The sequence below is a fragment of the Brienomyrus brachyistius genome, chromosome 4, assembly GCF_023856365.1.
Source record: "Brienomyrus brachyistius isolate T26 chromosome 4, BBRACH_0.4, whole genome shotgun sequence".
In the NCBI taxonomy this organism is placed as follows: Eukaryota; Metazoa; Chordata; class Actinopteri; order Osteoglossiformes; family Mormyridae; genus Brienomyrus; species Brienomyrus brachyistius.
In genome coordinates this window covers 35,528,828-35,549,349 of record NC_064536.1, presented here as the reverse complement: position 1 = coordinate 35,549,349, position 20,522 = coordinate 35,528,828, and the positions used below count along the sequence as shown (strand labels likewise).

Genomic DNA, 20,522 nt, shown 5'->3' with positions numbered 1-20,522 from the left:
GTTAAGTCGAACCTCGTTTATTGTTTTATATTAAAAAGTCGATTATGAAGGCTATATTTTAAATGTCAAAAACAATAAATGTCCTTACAGATGACGTCATCACACTAAAGGTTACGCTAGACACTGAAAGCTAATAGAAAAGAAGCAGTGGGGAACGAAGTCTAATAAATACAAATAAACAGAGGAGGCTGGTCTCAAACTCATGACTAAAAGGTTTATACACTCAGAGCCCTCACTCAGAGAGATGACAGAGCTCTCACTCCATGTGCAATTTACATGTTTTATACAGTATAAACCTCACAACCTACCTGCGGCAGCTATGATCGACATTGAGTAATCACTAGCTAAGAAGAACCTTCCGTACAACAGGCAGTTGTCCAGTGACTGTCCTGTCCTGGCTGCCCTCCTGAACACTCTGCGGACCGGGTCGCTTAACTGTAGCTCCAAAAGCGGTTCACTACACCAGCAATTCTACGAGGATCTACAGACAGTCTGTGATTCCTTATGCAAATCCATTTGTATTAATCATTTTATTGTTCCATTTTACACAAAGGTTACTCAGTGTGTTAGGGACAGTATTAATCAGGTAGAACTGGCAAGGTAACATAGCCAACAAATGCAGGGAATCAGCACTGAGATCTTTCATTGGCTTGACTTGAAAATACTTAAATTGTAATAAAAAATAGTGACACTAACGAGTATATACAACAGTAAATGTATGAGCCCAGGAGTTATTTGAATTCTTATGACATTTAAAGGCAAGTGAAACGTAATTACACGGTTCTGCAAAATCAAAGCCGGTACTCCCCCTTCTGGTCATTGCAAGGTTATTGTCAAAGTAGATTTTTCACAGACAATTTTTTGTTGGGCTGCATGCGCAGTCGACGTGGACAGTGTGCTGTTCACATATTTTTGCCAGAAATGGAAACCCCATATGCATAGTGGCATATTCTTGCCACAAATGCAACCCCATGTTTGGTAACAATAAGTTCTGTGCGCCTAAAAAATGTATTGTCGGTTCGTCATAACAGACAATGTAGAACCGCACCCTTACAAGCACAAATGCGCTTTCCAAATCCAATTCAATTCCAAGTATTTTTATAGCAGCTTTCATAACACAGTTGCCGTAAGGCCCTGACACAAATGCATGTCAATGATACTTAAATTCCTCCACTTGGGAGAGGACCCCATCCCCAACCCGGAGAGAGCATTCTACCCTTTTCTGGCTGAGGACCATGGTCTTGGATTTGAAGGTGCTGATTCTCATCCCAGCCGTTTCACACTCGGCTGCGAACTGTCCCAGTGAGAGCCGAAGATCACGGTCCGATGAAGCCAACAGAACCACATCATCTGCAAAAAGCAGAGACCTAATCCTGAGGTCACCAAACCGGACACCCTCAACAGCCTGGCTGCGCCTAGAAATTCTGTCCATAAAAACTATGAACAGAATCGGTGACAAAGGGCAGCCAATACTCCCAGAGCACCCCCCACAGGACTCCCCGAGGGACATGGTCGAATGCCTTCTCCAAGTCCACAAAACACATGTAGACTAGTTGGGCAAACTCCCATGAATCCTCCAAAACCCTGCTGAGTGTATAGAGCTGGTCCACTGTTCCATGGCCAGGGCGAAAACCACACTGCTCCTCCTGAATCCGAGGTTCGACAATCCGGCGGACCCTCCTCTCCAGAACTCCCGAATAGACCTTACCAGGGAGGCTGAGGAGAGTGATCCCCCTGTAGTTGGAGCACACCCTCTGGTCCCCTTTCTTAAAGAGGGGGACCATCATCCCGGTCTGCCAGTCCAGAGGCACTGCCTCCGATGTCCACGCGATGCCGCAGATGCGTGTCAACCAAGACAACCCCGCAACATCCAGAGCCTTGAGGAACTCCGGGCGAATCTCATCCACCCCCAGGGCCCGGCCATCGAGGAGCTACGGTTCGACTCCTGTAAGCTGTTGCTTGTGTGCAGCATTTTTATTTATAATCTACCTACACCTAGCATTTAGAACAATTTTACCCAGAGCAGCTGTGGTCTGCTAGCGTGATGCTATGCTAACTGATGCGAATTGTGGTCCCACCATTTTTCATTAAGCTCCACAGCTAAATTACTTGAACAGAAGACACTCGTTCCAGTTTGACAAGTATTATCTTCGGTGAAGCATGGCAAGACAGCATTAGACAAGGGGTTTTCTAGTTGCATTTTACCAATGCAATACTGCTTAGATACTATATAGATATTGTATATAGTGTATGGTACTGCATATAGTATTGTGCTGTACAATATAGATCAGGGGTGTCAAACTCAATTGCACAGGGGGCCAAAACTCAAAGCACACTTTAGGTCGCGGGCCGAACAGGAAATACATTTATTGAACAGATTAAAATTAGCATTTTTTGCACAGAAATATGAATCGAGTTACAGGATACAATATTATTCCAAAATAAGCTTAGAATATTTTGAAAGGCCGTTTTCAGAATCAACTTGTCAAATCAACTCTTGGCTATTGTTAGGGGCTAGCTTTGACTTGAAATTAGGGTTGTATACATCAACAGACGCTTGATTGATCTGACGTAATTGACGCAGGTAGCTGCTGCGCTGCATTATGCGATTTGTAGTTTGTGTTATCGGCGCTTCATATCGCCGGGCCATTAAATGATCTTGCGGGCCAGGTATAATTGTACGCTGTGCCGGATGTGGCCCACGGGCCTTGAGTTTGACATATGTGATATAAAAGTATTGAAATAGATTAACTGTACTCATATTTAAACCCTGCTGATCATACACACATATAATGCACACAATTACATTCCACTATTCAAATTTTCTGCGTGACTGCTTTTGTACCATTTGCACAAATTCTGGAAGTCTGAAATACTTATTGAAAGCTTTCTTTTTTGTTTAGCATTGACATTTGTAATTAATAAAAATTCTTGTACTCTGTAATAACTGGAACCATGTTCTGGTCTCATATAGCTGAGATGACTAATGTTTATTTTCACGTTGACAGACAGTTTAAACTTCAGAAATACTTTTTACAGTTGCTTAAAACTTGTATGTTTAAATGGTTTACATAATTATATATGTATATAATTTTTTTTTCTGTTTGCAGAGATCAGAGAATTACTGCACTTCAACTGTTAGATTTCACATCTCTTTCAAAATGTCACTGTTTTTATTTACATTTTACATGCTATCCCAACAGTTTTGGAAATGGTATTTGTATTAAAATCCTTGTAAAAATCAGTTGTTTTATTATAGTAATTTTAATTTTTAGATTTATTTAATCTTTAGCTTTATTAAATCTTTAATGACAACTTGTTTTCTCTTCAGTATCAGAAGTTCTACGGCACCACTACAAGGAAATGACCCATCATATCTTCAGTGATGCTGTGATGAAATGACTTTGATATGCACCAGAACGTCAGGAAGGTGCAAAGAGAAAATGAACAGAAGTGGGTGTGGGCGGCTTGGGAGGGTCAGTTAGCACTTCAGCGTTTTTTTGAATATCAAATTACTACCATTGTGTTATTTTTCGGTGTGTGTGCGTGTGTGCGTGTGTATGTATGTGTGTATGTGTGTGTGTGTGTGTGTGTGTATATGTGTATACATGTTATGAATAAATTGTTTTCAATTCATCAATATTTGTACATGTTTATTAAGCTTTAGAAAGCCCTGCTGGATATAACATAATTGAAACATTAATTCTCTTGTGAAACAATTATAACCCAATATTGATTCAACATACTCTAATTCAACATTATATCAATGGATAAAGAAGTTGCTAAAGAAGTGTTCAACAATGTTGAATCCTTATCACAAATGGTTGTTTTTCCAACGCTGGATAGATGGCCTTTTCAACGAGCAAGATCAATGCGAAATCAACATTGAAGATCAACGTTGTTTATTATGGAATCAATGTCATTTCAAAATATGTGTATTATCTGGGCGCCTGAACTGCACGCATATATGTATATGGATTATGTTTATATTACATTTTGATGTGGGGACCATTTTCAGGATGGTCCCCGGAAAAATATTGATGCCTACTGTATTTGTGTGCATGTGTGTGTGCCTGGATTGGTATCCTGACCCAGGGTTCGGGTACACGACGGGTGACTCAAGATTTCGTGTTATGGGTGAAAAAGATCCTACTATATAATTTGGGGGTATAGGTGTGGTCAGAACCACTGGTGGACCACGGGTCTGAATGGCTACGCTTAAAGTCATTTTAAATACGGAGGCATCATTATTATTTACACAGGCACAGGCCTACATTTCCAGTTAACAATTAGTGCGTTTTTAAAATTAAGTACAACATTTGTTGTTATTGGTGCTGTGTGAGCCAATAAAAAATTTTGTCCAACTGATGTAGTTAACTGATTGTTATTCGGTTCTGTTTCGGGTCTCGGAATATGAAACGGGTTGGACCGGGTACGGAATTAAATTAGTGCTGCTGTCGGATAATGGATCGGATGCAGTCTTAGGCACTGCGGGTATGGGTTTACAAAACAGAACCCGTGCAGGACTCTGGGTTGATTCTTCGACCGACTGCAAATCCTTTGCGCTCTTTCTGTGGAATATACGGCTCGTGGTTACGTCACATGTCTCCAATTACGTCATACCGGAAGTCTGCATACCTTATTTACCCGGGTAGTGGTAGGGCTAGTGTTCACGAAAATGCTGCTAGCAAGGTAAATATTATTCGTAGGTATATAAATATATAGCCAGGTAAAGTGTGACAGTACAATCTGACAAATACCGATAATTACATGAGATTCGAAGCTGTTACTAATGCCCGCGTTTAAATCGGCCTTCCGATTTTACAGGGTTGCCAACTTCGGTCTGCTGGCTGGAGTGATATTTTTCTGCACAGGCACACACATTTACATGCATGTAACACTTTTATTACATTGTAAAAAATCTGTAGGGTTTGTAAACTACCTCAACGCTTTTGATATAGCCATTTTTAGGTTTATAATGGAATAATATCGATATATCGTAAAATGTCTTGCGCGAGAGCCTGAAAGCGGGAGTATTACACCAGATGCGTGAGAGTTGGCAGCCCTGATTTTACATGACAAAATATGTAATAGCATTTCATTGTGATAGATTAATGACAGCAGTATGTCGGATAACTAGCGTAGCCGCCCTAAGTAAAAATGTTCAAGTGACACGTTAGTTTTCAGGACTTGATCAGGTAGAAGAATGGCTTCCATCCATTAGTAATCTCCCTCTCTTTTGGACATGCGTGACGTCCTTGCAGGTTCCCGTTGTTAAGGGCCGCCTCCTCCTTCACTACTAGAGCTATGGCCCTAGCAACCACATCCAGCCATGGCATGGCCCCCGATATGGCGGAAGGTAAACCTCACACACATTTATTTACTTGAGTTTTCTGTCTGTTTTTTGGAATTGTGACGGTAACTGTCACGTGTCACATGTTTGTTTTTTGTATGAAACCTGTACAGAACATAAACATGAGCATCCCCTTTGGGGATTACCTCATGTGGATTTGTTTTGGGTTGATTTCCATGACTAAATTGACTGCATCCAATGAAACGTGAGTTTAAGCCCAGGGGGGATAGTGATCCAGGCACTGGAGTGCAGCAGTGTGCTTGGTGTGTCATCAGCACCTGAATGTTTTCAGGACACCCACAGCTCTGTTCTTTGTCTTTGCAGGAAACTCGCACTTGCTCGTCAGCAATGGTGTGTTGGTAAACATGCTCAGTATAATCTGCCTGCTCTTCCAGGCCCCGTTAAAAGCTGCCGCTGATGCAGTGTGTGCTGACTGTATGGCTCTGTGTTCCTAATGTGTTTGTGCGTGTGGCGCAAGTAAAATAGCTTTTCCACTAGATCAGCCTTCTGTGCCTCTGACTTCTCCTCTAACTGCTCTGTCAGCTGTATATTAACCGATTAACAGCAGCACAAATCCAGCCTCTCCTGTGTTCGACCTTATTTCACCTCATTCACAGAATGTCTGTCTGCGTGCCTGGCTCTTCCTTTATTTATAATTTTCCGAATGGATTCTCACTCTGTTTTTGCTACCTGGTTCAGTGTGACCGTCTATTCCTGTGCTGTTGCTGTTGTTTCTACTGCCCCTAATTCAGGCTGAGGGCTGGGGCAATTCTGACTGATTCATCTCTTTTTTCCAGTCAGGAACCGTCTGAGGGAGATTGTGGGAGCGTCAACCAACTGGAGGTACAGCCCTGCTGGGCCATTTCACTCCCCTCCTTTGTCACGGGGCTTGTTAGGCAGTCGGCTCTTTCCACTGTACACTCATTTCTGTTCTTCGTGTTCGGTACAGGGTGTTACATTGCCCAGGGTTTATGGTAGCGATCATTTCGATTCTGATGAAACACGGCCACCTGGTGGTACTTTATAGGAAGTATTATATAATTTGGCCTCAACTTTGCTAAAGAGAAGCTGGGTAATTCTAGTTTCATTTTTTCAGTTAGTTTTTATTTTAGTAGTACTTTCAGTTTTGTTTCCTTTTCAGTTTTGTTTTATGAGTTTTTTACAAGCACATCAATGTTAATTCTAGTCTCTTTGAAACACGGGTTAATCTTGCTGGGCCATATGTAATTTTATCAATTTTTTATGCGTTTATCGAAGCTACATTTACCATTGATTATTTAGTGGAGGAACATCTGATGTGCCAATATAGGCTTTTAAACTCAAAAATAGAAACCACAAATTTTCATTTCTATAATTTTATTTTACTTCGGTGTAATTTATTTACATTTCAGTAATTTTTTTTGTGTTTCACTGTTTTATTTTCCTTTTAATTGTGATTAATGACAAGAATATAGATGGAGAGAGATGGAAAGCCCCAATTAATATTAAAAGTATTAGAAACAAAATTCATGATTTAGAGCAGGGGTAGGGAACCTGATCCATGGAGAGCCGGTGTGGGTGCTCCGGTCTCTACGGAACAACGCATAACCATCCATATTATATTCTTCTCCATCATTGTTACTCATCCATGCTTCAGTTATTCCCATAATGTCGTAAGTGTCTGATGAAACTAAAGCCTCTAAATCAGGGGTAGGGAACCTGATCCACGGAGAGCCGGTGTGGGTGCGGGTTTTTGGGATGGCCTCTCAATCAGCCAATAATAAAGCAGCGATTCTCAACTCCACTCCTTGGAATCCACTGTTATTGGCTGATTGAGAGGCCATCCCAAAAACCTGCACCCACACCGGCTCTCCATGGATTGTTTTTTTTTTTTTTTTACTCAGTTTGTTAATACCCCTACCAGGGGAGAAGACCTTCTTGATCTTGTTTTCTCTAATAACCAGGATAGGATTGGAAAATTAGAGGTTTTAGAACCACTGGACGGCAGTGATCATAACATGGATAAATTCAAGGTTAATTTTAGTGTCCAAAGAGCAAAGTCCGAAACAAAAGTATGTAGTGTTAGGAAGGCTAACTTTAATGGTATGAGACTTAAATTAAAAACTGTAAACTGGATGGAGTTAAACGGCAAAACGGTTGAAGAGGCATGGGGATTTTTTAAAAGCACATTATTACAAGTGCAAGAGGACTTCATACCTGTTTCCAGCAAAACTAAATCTAGGAAACTACAACCAAGGTGGTTTACTAAGGAAATTATGAATAGTCAGGAGGAAAAGGGCTCTCTTCCACAAATGGTGGAAACTAATGATTTCAAAATAAAGCAGGAGTATCCAAGTCTACAGGTCGAGTTAAAATTACATTAGACACTCCAAGAGGAATGTAGAAAGGAAGATTGTATTGTAGACTATGGATGACATTAAAAGTTTCTTCCAATATTTTAACTCCAAAAGAGCTCTAAAAGCTGAAATCACTAATTTGCAGGATAGTAAGGGCCTTATAATTGAAAATGAAATTGATATAGTAAATTAATTTAATGATTATTTTACACAGGTGTTCACAGTAGAGAACAGGAGTAACTTGCCACCATTTAGTATAAGTACAGCTTTGTCTATGACCATTATATATATATATATATATATATATATATATATATATATATATATATATATATATATATATATATATATATATATATATATGTAACTTAGGCTAATGTGGTACAAAGCCGAGCTAAGCTCAAAATAAATAAATCACAGGGCCCTGATGGCATCTTACCTATAGTTTTAAAAGAGATGAGAGATATTATTAGCCAACCTTTAACTTTATTCTTCCAGAAATCCTTATCTACTGTTGTGGTACCTTCTGATTGGAAGCGTGGTAATATAACACCCATATTTAAAAAATGTGATGGAGGTAACCTAGCAAACTATAGGACAATCAGTTTAGCTGGTATATTTGGAAAAGTAATAGAAACTGTACTTCAAGGGAAAATGGTAGATTAGCTGGATTCAGATAACTTTCTGAGGGATAGTCAACATGGATTTAGTAGAAGTCCATCCTGTTTAACTTGAGTTCTGTGAGGAAGCTACAAGAGAAATTGATCAGAAAAAGACCTACGATGTGATCTGCTTAGATTTCCAGAAGGTCTTTGATGTTGTTTGGCGACACGATCCAGGTATATAAGATTCTAAAATGTCTGGATGCTGTTCAGCCAAATGGCTACTTTAGTATTAGTTTAAATACTAGAGCTCGCGGCCACAGGCGGAAATTAGTGGGAGAACATTTTAAAATGAAATTTGAGGAAGCACTTCTTTACACAGGGTGTAGTCAGAGTATGGAATAGTCTCCCTTCTAGTGCAGCACAAGGTAAAAACCCTGGGTTCCTTTAAATCAGAGCTAGATAAGATTTTACCAACTTTGAGCTATTAGTTAAGTTCTTCTCAAACGAGCTTCATGGGCCGAATGGCCTCCTCTCGTTTGGAAACTTCTTATGCTTCTTATCCTTCTCTTAGTTTGCACAGAGTTTCAGTTGCCTGGCTGTTTCCCAGCACCAATGTAGCCCATAATAATCAGAGGTCCATGCCCTATTGCCTAGGGACCACCAGCAGGCTCTGGCAGAGCGGGCATCCCTGGGCTCCCAGCTGGCCCCCTCACAGGACGCGCTGCCTGTCCGCCGCATGCGGGACAGTTTGGTGGAGGTGCACCTGCCACTGGGCACCGATCCCAGTCTGAGGGAAAAATACCTGACATTTCACGACACCGTCAGGTAAGACCTCGGCTGCCATGACGGCTGCTGTGCCGTCAGAGCTTACACTGAGGCCCTCTGCGCTGCCCTCACCCCCTGTCCCCCCAACAGGTTTGGCCGGATCCTTGAGGACCTGGACAGCTTGGCAGGTACCACGTGGCTCCATTTTAAAATCCATTTTAACCTTATTTTCTTAAGTTGACAGTGGTAGGAATACTCACTCAGATTAGGGAATAATGCAGGTCAGATTGTGGTCCCTGGCATGTAGCTCACCAGGGCTGCAATGATTATTTGAGTATAATCCAGACAGTTTTTTATGTTGTGTTGATTCATGCAGCAATGATTTCTGTTTTCCTGTTGAGTTCCCCTTGGTCAAATGTATCTCTTACCATCAGCCACGTTACTGGCTGACCTCCTACCAACTCTGCTTCTCTCTGAACAGTACTGATTTGTTACTCCCACACAAGGAACAAGGCGCAGTCAAGGTCGCCACTGTCCATTGTCACTGCCCTAGTGGACAAGATTGGTACTGACTCATTAAAACATTTCTGTTATACTGCACATTTCAATTTCATGTGAAATGACATTGCTGATTATTCACTTAATACTCTCATTATTCAAGATATGAGGAAGAACATCATCTACCCAGACTGTGACATAAAGTTCACAGGTCATGTGACATGGGTGGGAAAGTCCTCCATTGAAGCGAAGATACACATGTCTCAGGTATCTTGCAGTCAAACGGCTACATGTTGATGTTATATTCTTCTATGAAGCAGAGAATACCTCTTTACCTGTATGATGTGAGAGGGACGCTGCTCTAAATGTGCGGTGACATACACTGTACTCACAAGGTTCTCCCTGTCCCCGCAGTTCCATGATGGAGCCTACAGTGCAGTCCTGGATGCTACATTTGTCATGGTGGCACGAGATCCAGAAAACAAGAGGTACAGCCCGGCCCCCGTTGGGGTCCCTCCCCTTTATTTGAATGAATGTTACATCTATGTAGTGCCTTTTGGGACACTCAGAGCACTTTACAGAACCAACCACCACTGCGTAGCCCCCACCTGGATGATGCAGCAGCCATTCTGCACCAGTACGCTCACTGCAGAGCCCTCACTCTTTGGAAAGATGCCCAGGGATCATTTATGACATCAGAGAGTCAGGACCTCAGTTTTATATTTTACCCAAAGGATGGCACCATGTTTACAGCACAGTGTCTCTATCGCTGCACTGGGATCCACACAGACCACAACTGACATGATCTCTTGAGTCCTGCCCCTGCTTTTGTATCCCGCACACAGTTGGGACGAACCCACTTTTTTGGGTCCCATCTGCTCGTTTGGATCAAGCCCCTCCATTTGGGTCACGCTCCCTTGTTAGTTTGGGTTTTGCCCACAAGCTCATTTGGGTCGGTTTTGCATGTTTGGGTCCCTCCTACTCAGTTGGGTCCAGCTCACTTATTTGGGTCACTTTCATTCGTTTGGGTCTTACTCACTTGTTCGGTTCAGTTGCTTCACTGACATGGTTCTGCCTTTGCTTCCCTTCAGGGCTGCATTTGTCAACAATCTGAAACCTGAGGGGCCGGAGGAGGAGAAGATCTTCCAGGAGGGAGAGGGTGAGGATGCTGTGTGTGTGTGTGTGCGGGAGAGGGCGGGGACCGTGTGTGTGTGTGCGGGAGAGGGCGGGGACCGTGTGTGTGTGTGCGGGAGAGGGCGGGGACCGTGTGTGTGTGTGTGGGAGAGGGCGGGGACCGTGTGTGTGTGTGCGGGAGAGGGCGGGGACCGTGCGTGTGTGTGCGGGAGAGGGCGGGGACCGTGTGTGTGTGTGCGGGAGAGGGCGGGGACCGTGTGTGTGTGTGCGGGAGAGGGCGGGGACCGTGTGTGTGTGTGCGGGAGAGGGCGGGGACCGTGTGTGTGTGTGTGTGTGCGGGAGAGGGCGGGGACCGTGTGTGTGTGTGCGGGAGAGGGCGGGGACCGTGTGTGTGTGTGCGGGAGAGGGCGGGGACCGTGTGTGTGTGTGTGTGTGCGGGAGAGGGCGGGGACCGTGTGTGTGTGTGCGGGAGAGGGCGGGGACCGTGTGTGTGTGTGTGTGTGCGGGAGAGGGCGGGGACCGTGTGTGTGTGTGCGGGAGAGGGCGGGGACCGTGTGTGTGTGTGCGGGAGAGGGCGGGGACCGTGTGTGTGTGTGCGGGAGAGGGCGGGGACCGTGTGTGTGTGTGTGTGTGTGTGTGTGTGTGTGTGTGTGTGTGTGTGTGTGTGTGTGTGTGTGTGTGTGTGTGTGTGTGTGTGTGTGTGTGGGGGGGGGGAGGGCGGGGACCGTGTGTGTGTGTGGGAGAGGGCGGGGACCCCGTGTGTGTGTGTGTGTGTGTGTGTGTGTGTGTGTGTGTGTGTGTGTGTGGGGGGGGGAGAGGGCGGGGACCCCGTGTGTATGGAGTTGCCCAGCTGTACTCAGTGTTCCTGCTCCCATAGAGAACAAAAAGCGACGTGTGGACCTCAGTACCTCCTCCCTCCTGAAAGTGGCACCCAAGCTCCAGGAGAGAGAGCTCGTCCACAGCCTCTTTCTGAACACCCTGGACTCCAAGTGAGTGATACAGCATCTCTCTGTCTCCGTGCAGATCGACAAGCCTTCAGTAATTGTTCACATATGTATCTATCAGCCATTCTGTCTTCTGACTTGGATTTGTGTAGCTATACCTGATGGTTGGCGCTGTGTGAGGGACATCCTGATCTTCCTGATTTCAACGCATCCCTGGGTCAACAATGGAGGAACTTACATTTCCCTTCTTAAACCACTTACATTCTTTATTGTATGACATCACCACATTTCTTTCATGTTTAAACAGTTTCCTGTCACCAAGCTTGGGGCAGCATTTGTCTCAGTAGAATAACCATGCGTCTGTGAACACTGGTTCGAGCCGGACCTCGGTAGAATAACCCTGTCTCCGTGAACACTGGTTCGAGCCGGACCTCGGTAGAATAACCCTGTCTCCGTGAACACTGGTTCGAGCCGGGCCTCGGTAGAATAACCCTGTCTCCGTGAACACTGGTTCGAGCCGGACCTCGGTAGAATAACCCTGTCTCCGTGAACACTGGTTCGAGCCGGACCTCGGTAGAATAACCCTGTCTCCGTGAACACTGGTTCGAGCCGGGCCTCGGTAGAATAACCCTGTGGCCGTGAACACTGGTTCGAGCCGGGCCTCGGTAGAATAACCCTGTGCCCGTGAACACTGGTTCGAGCCGGGCCTCGGTAGAATAACCCTGTGTCCGTGAACACTGGTTCGAGCCGGGCCTCGGTAGAATAACCCTGTCTCCGTGAACACTGGTTCGAGCCGGGTCTCGGTAGAATAACCCTGTGGCCGTGAACACTGGTTCGAGCCGGGCCTCGGTAGAATAACCCTGTGTCCGTGAACACTGGTTCGAGCCGGGCCTCGGTAGAATAACCCTGTGTCCGTGAACACTGGTTCGAGCCGGGCCTCGGTAGAATAACCCTGTGTCCGTGAACACTGGTTCGAGCCGGGCCTCGGTAGAATAACCCTGTGTCCGTGAACACTGGTTCGAGCCGGGCCTCGGTAGAATAACCCTGTGTCCGTGAACACTGGTTCGAGCCGGACCTCGGTAGAATAACCCTGTCTCCGTGAACACTGGTTCGAGCCGGGCCTTGGTAGAATAACCCTGTGTCCGTAAACACTGGTTCGAGCCGGGCCTCGGTAGAATAACCCTGTGGCCGGGAACACTGGTTCGAGCCGGGCCTCGGTAGAATAACCCTGTGTCCGTGAACACTGGTTCGAGCCAGACCTCGGTAGAATAACCCTGTGCCCGTGAACACTGGTTCGAGCCGGGCCTCGGTAGAATAACCCTGTGTCCGTGAACACTGGTTCGAGCCGGGCCTCGGTAGAATAACCCTGTGTCCGTGAACACTGGTTCGAGCCGGGCCTCGGTAGAATAACTCTGTGGCCGGGAACACTGGTTCAAGCTAAACCTCGGTAGAATAACCCTGTGCCCGTGAACACTGGTTCGAGCCGGGCCTCGGTAGAATAACCCTGTGCCCGTGAACACTGGTTCGAGCCGGGCCTCGGTAGAATAACCCTGTGCCCGTGAACACTGGTTCGAGCCGGGCCTCGGTAGAATAACCCTGTGGCCGGGAACACTGGTTCGAGCCGGGCCTCGGTAGAATAACTCTGTGGCCGGGAACACTGGTTCGAGCCGGGCCTCGGTAGAATAACCCTGTGTCCGTGAACACTGGTTCGAGCCAGACCTCGGTAGAATAACCCTGTGGCCGGGAACACTGGTTCGAGCCGGGCCTCGGTAGAATAGCCCTGTGTCCGTGAACACTGGTTCGAGCCAGACCTCGGTAGAATAACCCTGTGCCCGTGAACACTGGTTCGAGCCGGGCCTCGGTAGAATAACCCTGTGCCCGTGAACACTGGTTCGAGCCGGGCCTCGGTAGAATAACCCCATGTCCCTTGAGCAGGATCATTAACCCAGCTTATCATCATTGTTGTTATTATTAATATTAATATTAATGATGCACTGCCAGCAGTGATGTATTTCGGAACATGACACTTTTTTTTCCTCTAATGGGCCATTACCCATACCCATCAAGCACACAATGCGTTACCATACCCATCAAGCACACAACAGGGTAGTAAGCAATTCTCACAGCTGCAGAGTTGCTGTCACCCCAGAAAAGCCATAAAACCCTTAATATAATCGTATTTACGCTTTTTGTTTACTTCCAGTTTGTGTCCCTCATCTGCTGCCAGCACAAACAGCTGTGCCAGGCTGGCAGATGTATTCGAAATAAAAGCAAGGGCACCTGTGTGAAATGCAGTTGAGTTCAAAAAAGCCACCACAGACATGCATGGACTGCGAGTAGCGGCTGCGTGTCTCATTTGTTTTGCATTATAGTTATTGCTGTGAGTTTTATGTAATATTTAAATACATTTTATAATTAATTTCAAATAAAATCATACTTAATAATAAAGTGTTTCACCTAGAGTACTTCATGTAAAAATAATGTTGCTTTATAGTTGCTAAAAAAATAGAAACTTTGACGAACATTAAATCACCAGTGTCCTACATTCAATATGGGATACAAAACACATAATTATGCTGAAGTAAATACATAACAATCGCTATATAAACTATTTTGAAACCAGTTTTATTTATGTAGACTACATCTATTTATCCAACATTTCAAACAGTTTGTGTTTTATAACCTTTTTAACTTTATATTTTCCCGCCTCTCAGAAACATTACGGCTTTTTGGTTCAGGGTGTTAGATTCACTGCTGTTATTAACACTAATGGCGCATTATGTGTGTGTAATTAATCGATAAGCAAAAACGAAATGAATTGGATACATTAATTTGATCGAATTGGTATATAAATGATCAAATGATTACCCAAAGTTTATTTCCGTTTCTAACTAAAAAAAAAAAATGATTTCGGCAAAAAATTAATTTTGGTGCATTGCTAATGATGATGATGCAGGTTTACAATGCTCCATAAAGCCTTTGCAGGTTAACACGCTTCAATGTTTTGTATCCCTTAACTGAAGCCAAACAAAATAAAAGGGGGGCTTTACAAAGTGGTGCGCCTTGCTTCTTAACCCAAAACACTGGGTTTAATTAATACGGCAATGATTGGTAAAAGAAATTAAACACAAGCCCCTCCCTTAGTGACCGAGGGACATGTTGAAATTGGGGGAAATTAGGACGTGCCACACAGAAAGTCTCCAGCTTTGTTAAACCGGTCGTGGTCTGAGTTGGCTTAGGGGGGATTCCTGTCGCTTTTCAGGACAGTGAGCTTCCGCAGCCGAATTCTACCCCCCGACTCGGTATGGATGGAGGATGCCAAAGTAAAGGGACTAGAGATCTGTCACCCTCAGGTAGGCCATGGGCTGCTGCCTGCGGTTACGTCCTGATGAGTGGTTAGGAGTGAGGTGAGGCTTTACTCAGCCTGTCTATCACAGGAGAGGAATATCTTCAACCGCATCTTCGGTGGCTTCCTGATGAGGAAGGCGTATGAGCTGGGCTGGGCCAACGCCTGCTGCTACGGGTGAGACCAGGATCCAGAATCAGAACCTAGGTGCACGGCACTCAGCCACCAGCTGGAGAGTCACATCACCGTGTCTCTGTTGTAGAGGCTGTCGTCCTAATCTGGTTGCGGTTGACGACATCCTGTTCCAGAAGCCGGTGGAAATTGGCTCGCTGCTGCTTCTGTCCTCACAGGTGAGATCGATGCAGAGTGCTTCTTTTTGGACTGGAGAGTGAGTTTTGAACTCAGCCAAAGTGTATGTTTGTGTTATAGGTTTGCTACACAGAGGGCAAGTACATCCAGGTCAGAGTTCACACCGAAGTCCTGGACCCCGAGACGCGGCAGCACAACACTACCAACGTATTCCACTTCACCTTCAGCTTCCCACAGGATGTGCGGGCAGTTATCCCAAAGACATATGGAGGTCAGCCTCTGAGCCCATCCCCATCTCCTCCTCACGGTGCTTCTTCAGCAGCGGCCTTCAATAACCCAGATGAATGTGTTCTGTGCTTTGTCTGTTTCCACAGAGTCTATGCTATATCTGGATGGAAAGCGGCACTTCTCACAGGAGCACTGAGGTCACCTCAACCTCCATTCAGGCATGGAGGCCCCTCCGTCTTCTGCCACTATAGGCGAACATTTGCATGGACCTGCTTTTATTTAGAGCTTTATCTTCCACAGTTGGGTGGGGGGGGGAGCAGGAAGTTGCCACCCAGGAAGTGACACTCCTGCTTGGGGACAGTGCCTCTGTTACCCCTTTTCCACTGCACTGGTGCCGGTGCTGAAGTTGGGAACCAGCGAGAATGGGCCAGCATTTCCACTGACTTGAGAGCCCAGTGGGAGCCGGGTGGCAACAACGTCAAAAACAATGCCTGCTACACAAAGCAACTTTTCACATTGTGAAAAGAGCTTTGTTTAGCAGGCCGCACAACTCTGGATTTGCATTGTGCCATTTTATTAATTTAAAGTTGCCTCGGTTGCTCCATCCACCTGTCATCACAGGTACATGGTTCCAGACCAGCAAAGATTTTATACTGGGTTAGAGCCAAATTTGTGGCATCGGTACCAATGTCTTTTCATTATGGCACTGGTTGCGATTTGGGAACTGGCACTGGAATGGTACCAGTGCAGTGGAAAAGGGGTTTGATACTCATGAAGGTCAAGGATCAGGCCCTATCCCCCCAGCTTAAACAGAGCACCATATTCCTGAGACACTTTACTGTTACCACTTAAAAGCTGCCAAGAAATTTTACACCTTTTACCATTTTTTTTTATTAAATTCAATTTGTTACATTGGTGCCAATGTCTGAACATGTCAGAAATGTATAGAAAAAATGTGGCCTTCTGTCCACAAAGAAGTGCTGATTGTTAAAGCCCTCTCCCCTGCCACAAGCTGTGATAATCCAGGCAGGACAGATCTTTACACTTATTTACTGTCAACTGTTATTCAGTATGTATGAAAGGACAAAAGCAGGTGGAGACTGAGGATTTAGTTCAGTTTATCGAAATACTTCAGCTTGCCTGCAGGATCAGGGATTATCTGTAAGAGAGAAAATATCACTGGGGATGTTTTACTGAAGTGTAATGTATCTGTCCTCATTAAGGTTCCTCCAGTCTGCCAAAGTAGAATCGCTGACCTGCTTAAGGCCATATTTTATCATCTCGGGGAGGTGTTACAGCTCCTGCTTGGGCCACCAAGCCTTCATAGCTGCATCTGGGTCAATCTGATTGGACCAAGACATGGGAGGGGCCAATTTAAAGACCCACCCACTAATGCTCACACATTACTGAGCAGTCTAGCTTTAGCCTGTGGTGGCCCACAATGCATCTTTACGTTATGAAACTGCTTTTCGGTCAGCTGGCTCTCAGACTGATGCATGCACCTGCTTCCCAGGTGGACTGAATTATACAGAATTAACATAATAACAGTACTCACTGTGTCACTGCCTGGCTTCCAGCCGGCGGGACACACTGCAGAGAGAGACAGGCCCATTTAGGAGACACGGACTCCCAGAGCCCCATAGGCATGTCAGAGGTACAACTTTAACAAGGAACAGTCAGAATCACGGCTCCTACCCTCTCCGTGCTTGTCCGTGTACTGGAAGGCCTGCACCAGCCGTAAGGTCTCGTCCACGGAGCGGCCCACCGGGAGGTCGTTCATGGTGATCTGCCGAAGGATGCCCTTGCCGTCGATGATGAAGAGACCCCTAAGGAAAAGCAAAGGACATCAGGAAAGCCTGCACTGGGGCAGGAGGATGCGCGGGGAAATGAGAAAGTGAGACGGAACCTGCTAGCTCTCTGCTGGAACAGGTTGGATAGGATATGCGAGTCTCCACTGAAAACTAAAGCAGCCCCCATACCTTAGCGTGTGGCCCTGGTCCTCCAGATAGACACCATAGTCCTTGGCAATCTGGTGGGTGAGGTCAGAAAGCAAGGGGATTTTCATTGACCCCAGTCCTCCCTGCTTCCTGGGTGTGTTGATCCTGTTGGCATGGAAACAAGCGACCTCTTGCTTGGGAATCCAAGGGTTGTCCAACCACAACATTTCAGAGTTATGGAGGTCGCAGCCTTTTACCCTCCGGCTCATGAACGGGCCACTGCAGGAGGTATCTATAAGTCTGTGTCAGGAAGGAGCGTATCTGGGATTTGCAGTTGGTTACCAGGCTAGGTGAGTGAACTGCGAATCCACGGAACACGCCACCACCTCCGTGTTGATGGCACGGAACTCCTGGATGCGGTCGCTGAACGCAATGATCTCCGTGGGGCACACAAATGTGCTGCAACACACAGTGGGAAAAGTGTGATCCTTTAGACTGAGGCTGGACTTATAACATGCTGAATTCTTCCAGGGGCAGCTTTCAGGAATAATACGTACAAATCCAATGGGTAGAAAAAGAACACCAGGTATTTCCCTCTGTAGTCAGACAGCTTGAGCTCCTTGAATTCACCGCTGATAACGGCGGTGCCTTCCCACTGAGGGGCCGGCTTGGAGACTGGGGATAAGCAGGGACACGGGGCACGTGGGGGTGAAAATTCAAATTACACGGAAAATCAGCAAAGTACTTTTTTTCCCCCCCCAAACAAAAATACACATTCGGTTCATACACATTAGCTGAGGCCAAGAATGCCCACCATTTACCAGTATCATAGTGGTAATGCTGAACAATTTAGCACATAAGGAGTGGTGATTCAAGCCCTAATTACGCCATCGTGCGCAGATGATTCGTCAAAAATACATTCATACCTCCATCTCGGCAAAAGTGAATCGTAAAATAACACTCTGTACACGTATAACAACAGAAGCTGTAGGTGGCGGAGGTGAGTGGCGGACGCAGCCTACACCATGACGTGTCCTAACGAGGGCGATGATCCGGGGATCTTATGTCCCAAACGCGCAGCGCATGAAATTACCGCGCTAATTCAACTTAACTTTCTCGACGGTGTATGTTCATGTTAACGTACTTGTTTACGATTATTCGAATGGTGATTTGCAGGACAATTGTTTTGATCTTAGTAATGCGAATTACCGATAAACAAAATGCAAAGATGAGTCAGTCGTCGGAGTACATGCAAAAAAGGGATGATAATCCGTGTTTAAATAACGACGCCGAAGAAAGGCTCATCGGGGTTTCATTTCTGATTGATATGCGCGTCTAACCGCTTTCACGATCAGATGGGCTTGGCAGCAGATGACCAGTGCTACCTAGCGCTGCGTTATGCTAAGTATTCCTTCAAGCTTTAATGCGCCAGTGCGAGTCCACAGATGCAATAAACACAAATTAATAGATTAACACAAATTCATTTAATACGGGGCCGAGGAGACTCACTCTTCGCTTTGCTGAGATGCAGAGAGTGATCGGACACCGGCACGCGGAAAGCTTCCCCAGGATAAACGTGTCCGCCCGCGTAGTTGTAACACTCCTGCTCCTTCCTGCCGTTAGATGCCTCCTGAGCTGCAGCCGCAAGCTGGAGCAGCAGTGAAACTGTGAAAAGCATGCCAGCCGCCTCCAGTAACACTTTACCAAAGCGCTGCCCGTCCATCTTTACTCCGCACAGCGTGCACGTACAACCGTGCAGCACGCAGAAAAATAAACCCGACCCCACCGCCCCACGTGTGCGCGCACGCCATGAGCCCGCTTAAAGGTACAAAAGCTCGAAAAATTCCATGAACAGATATTCCATTCTGCATAAAAAACGGTATACAATGAATCAAAAAAATATAATAAAAAATAAAGAAATATAAGTTGTACGCCCTCATATTTCAGGATAAAGGCATATCTCTTGGCCGAAGATTTAGAGAGAGGGTGTGTTCTCTCCGGTAGTATAGTAGAGGTAAATTATAATCTATTTGATTTGAGATAAAACTTAATCAAAGACACCCACAAATGGTTAAATATCTGCTTCCAAATTTAAGGCAAAGAGATTTGTGAGCAGGGTTGCGCAAAAGAGTTTATTGCTTTTTCATAAGAGTAGCAACCAATTAGAGGCAGAAGTGGACAACTGACCGGTCCTAATGTAGCATAGGATCTGTTTTATCCTCAGGTATTTGAGCTTAACTTGGGAGGCGGAATAACTTATGCAGATATGAATTTGAAGTGAGTAAAACACTCACTTTGGAACAACATTCATTGAGCAATCTGCAAATTAAATCTGCCAAGGATAATGCCAATCTCCAATGTTGATTTATGATTATGAATGTTGATTCATATGAACACGAGTAGGCCTACATAATCGTAAGTTTTAATTCGTGACAGACGCAAGGGCCGGTTGCACAAAACACCTTAACAAGTTAAGATTTTCCTTAAATTCGGATTCAAATAAAGTCGGTCGCACAAAACACCCTTAAGTCTCCTCCCTAAGGTTTCCTTAAAATATTCTCTTAAGTATTTAAGTTTTTCTCCTTATATTGGTCTTATACTTAAGGAATCCCTTAACGGTTGCACAAAAGGCCTTGCAAAGCAACCAAACTAAGGGGAAAAAATTAAGGTACCTCGAACTGTAATTTAACTGCAACATGGCCGAGTTTATGATAATAAATAACAAAAATGAACGCAACTCAAAAGAGTGTTCCGCGACCGAGAGAACCCCTTAGATACGCTTAATGATGAGCAATTGATTTTGATTTATAGATTTGACCGGCAGTCAGTTTATGATTTGTCCGACCGTTATTTCACTGTCAGCAACATAGTTCCCTCAAGTCCTTTAGTAATTCAACCTATATTAAGATGTAAGTTAATGTCAACTGGTAAGAGTTATCTTACCAGTTTTGTAGCATTCTCTCCTGTAATTAGTGATCTCTTTTTTGGCCAGAACAGATAACTTGTATTTTTTTGACCTCTTGGATGGACCTTTTCACCAGACTTCTTGAATTAATTTTCATTGCAA

The 20,522-nt window shown here is 45.1% G+C and overlaps 2 protein-coding genes and 1 long non-coding RNA gene across 4 annotated transcripts; 1 reads left to right on the top strand and 2 right to left on the bottom strand.

Moving 5' to 3' along the window:
• The first annotated feature begins 4,605 nt into the window (after positions 1 to 4,605).
• Positions 4,606 to 16,428, top strand: acot9.1 (acyl-CoA thioesterase 9, tandem duplicate 1). The gene is made up of 16 exons (XM_049012123.1): positions 4,606 to 4,692; positions 5,265 to 5,359; positions 5,678 to 5,704; positions 6,151 to 6,196; positions 8,949 to 9,119; positions 9,210 to 9,247; positions 9,541 to 9,624; positions 9,721 to 9,824; positions 9,972 to 10,045; positions 10,649 to 10,716; positions 11,569 to 11,680; positions 14,898 to 14,988; positions 15,073 to 15,158; positions 15,244 to 15,331; positions 15,411 to 15,561; positions 15,665 to 16,428. Exons 1-16 carry the CDS (start codon positions 4,679 to 4,681, stop codon positions 15,712 to 15,714), a joined length of 1,299 nt encoding a protein of 432 aa, XP_048868080.1. The 5' UTR covers positions 4,606 to 4,678; the 3' UTR covers positions 15,715 to 16,428.
• LOC125740670 (uncharacterized) lies at positions 12,306 to 13,461 on the bottom strand. Its single transcript, XR_007397730.1, has 3 exons — positions 13,355 to 13,461; positions 12,895 to 12,986; positions 12,306 to 12,342 (listed from the first exon to the last, which is right to left on the bottom strand). It is a non-coding gene; the product is annotated as an uncharacterized LOC125740670 (long non-coding RNA).
• On the bottom strand, positions 16,394 to 19,223 carry prdx4 (peroxiredoxin 4). 2 transcript variants are annotated; one of them, XM_049012125.1, is made up of 8 exons: positions 18,965 to 19,223; positions 18,013 to 18,130; positions 17,798 to 17,914; positions 17,498 to 17,620; positions 17,214 to 17,344; positions 17,074 to 17,108; positions 16,775 to 16,861; positions 16,394 to 16,677 (listed from the first exon to the last, which is right to left on the bottom strand). In XM_049012125.1, exons 1-7 carry the CDS (start codon positions 19,176 to 19,178, stop codon positions 16,811 to 16,813), a joined length of 789 nt encoding a protein of 262 aa, XP_048868082.1. In that variant the 5' UTR covers positions 19,179 to 19,223; the 3' UTR covers positions 16,394 to 16,677; positions 16,775 to 16,810. The 2 variants fall into 2 exon arrangements, with proteins under 2 accessions (XP_048868082.1, XP_048868081.1); XM_049012124.1 differs by lacking the exon at positions 16,775 to 16,861 and having other exon boundaries at positions 18,965 to 19,222.
• Positions 19,224 to 20,522: the final 1,299 nt, after the last annotated feature.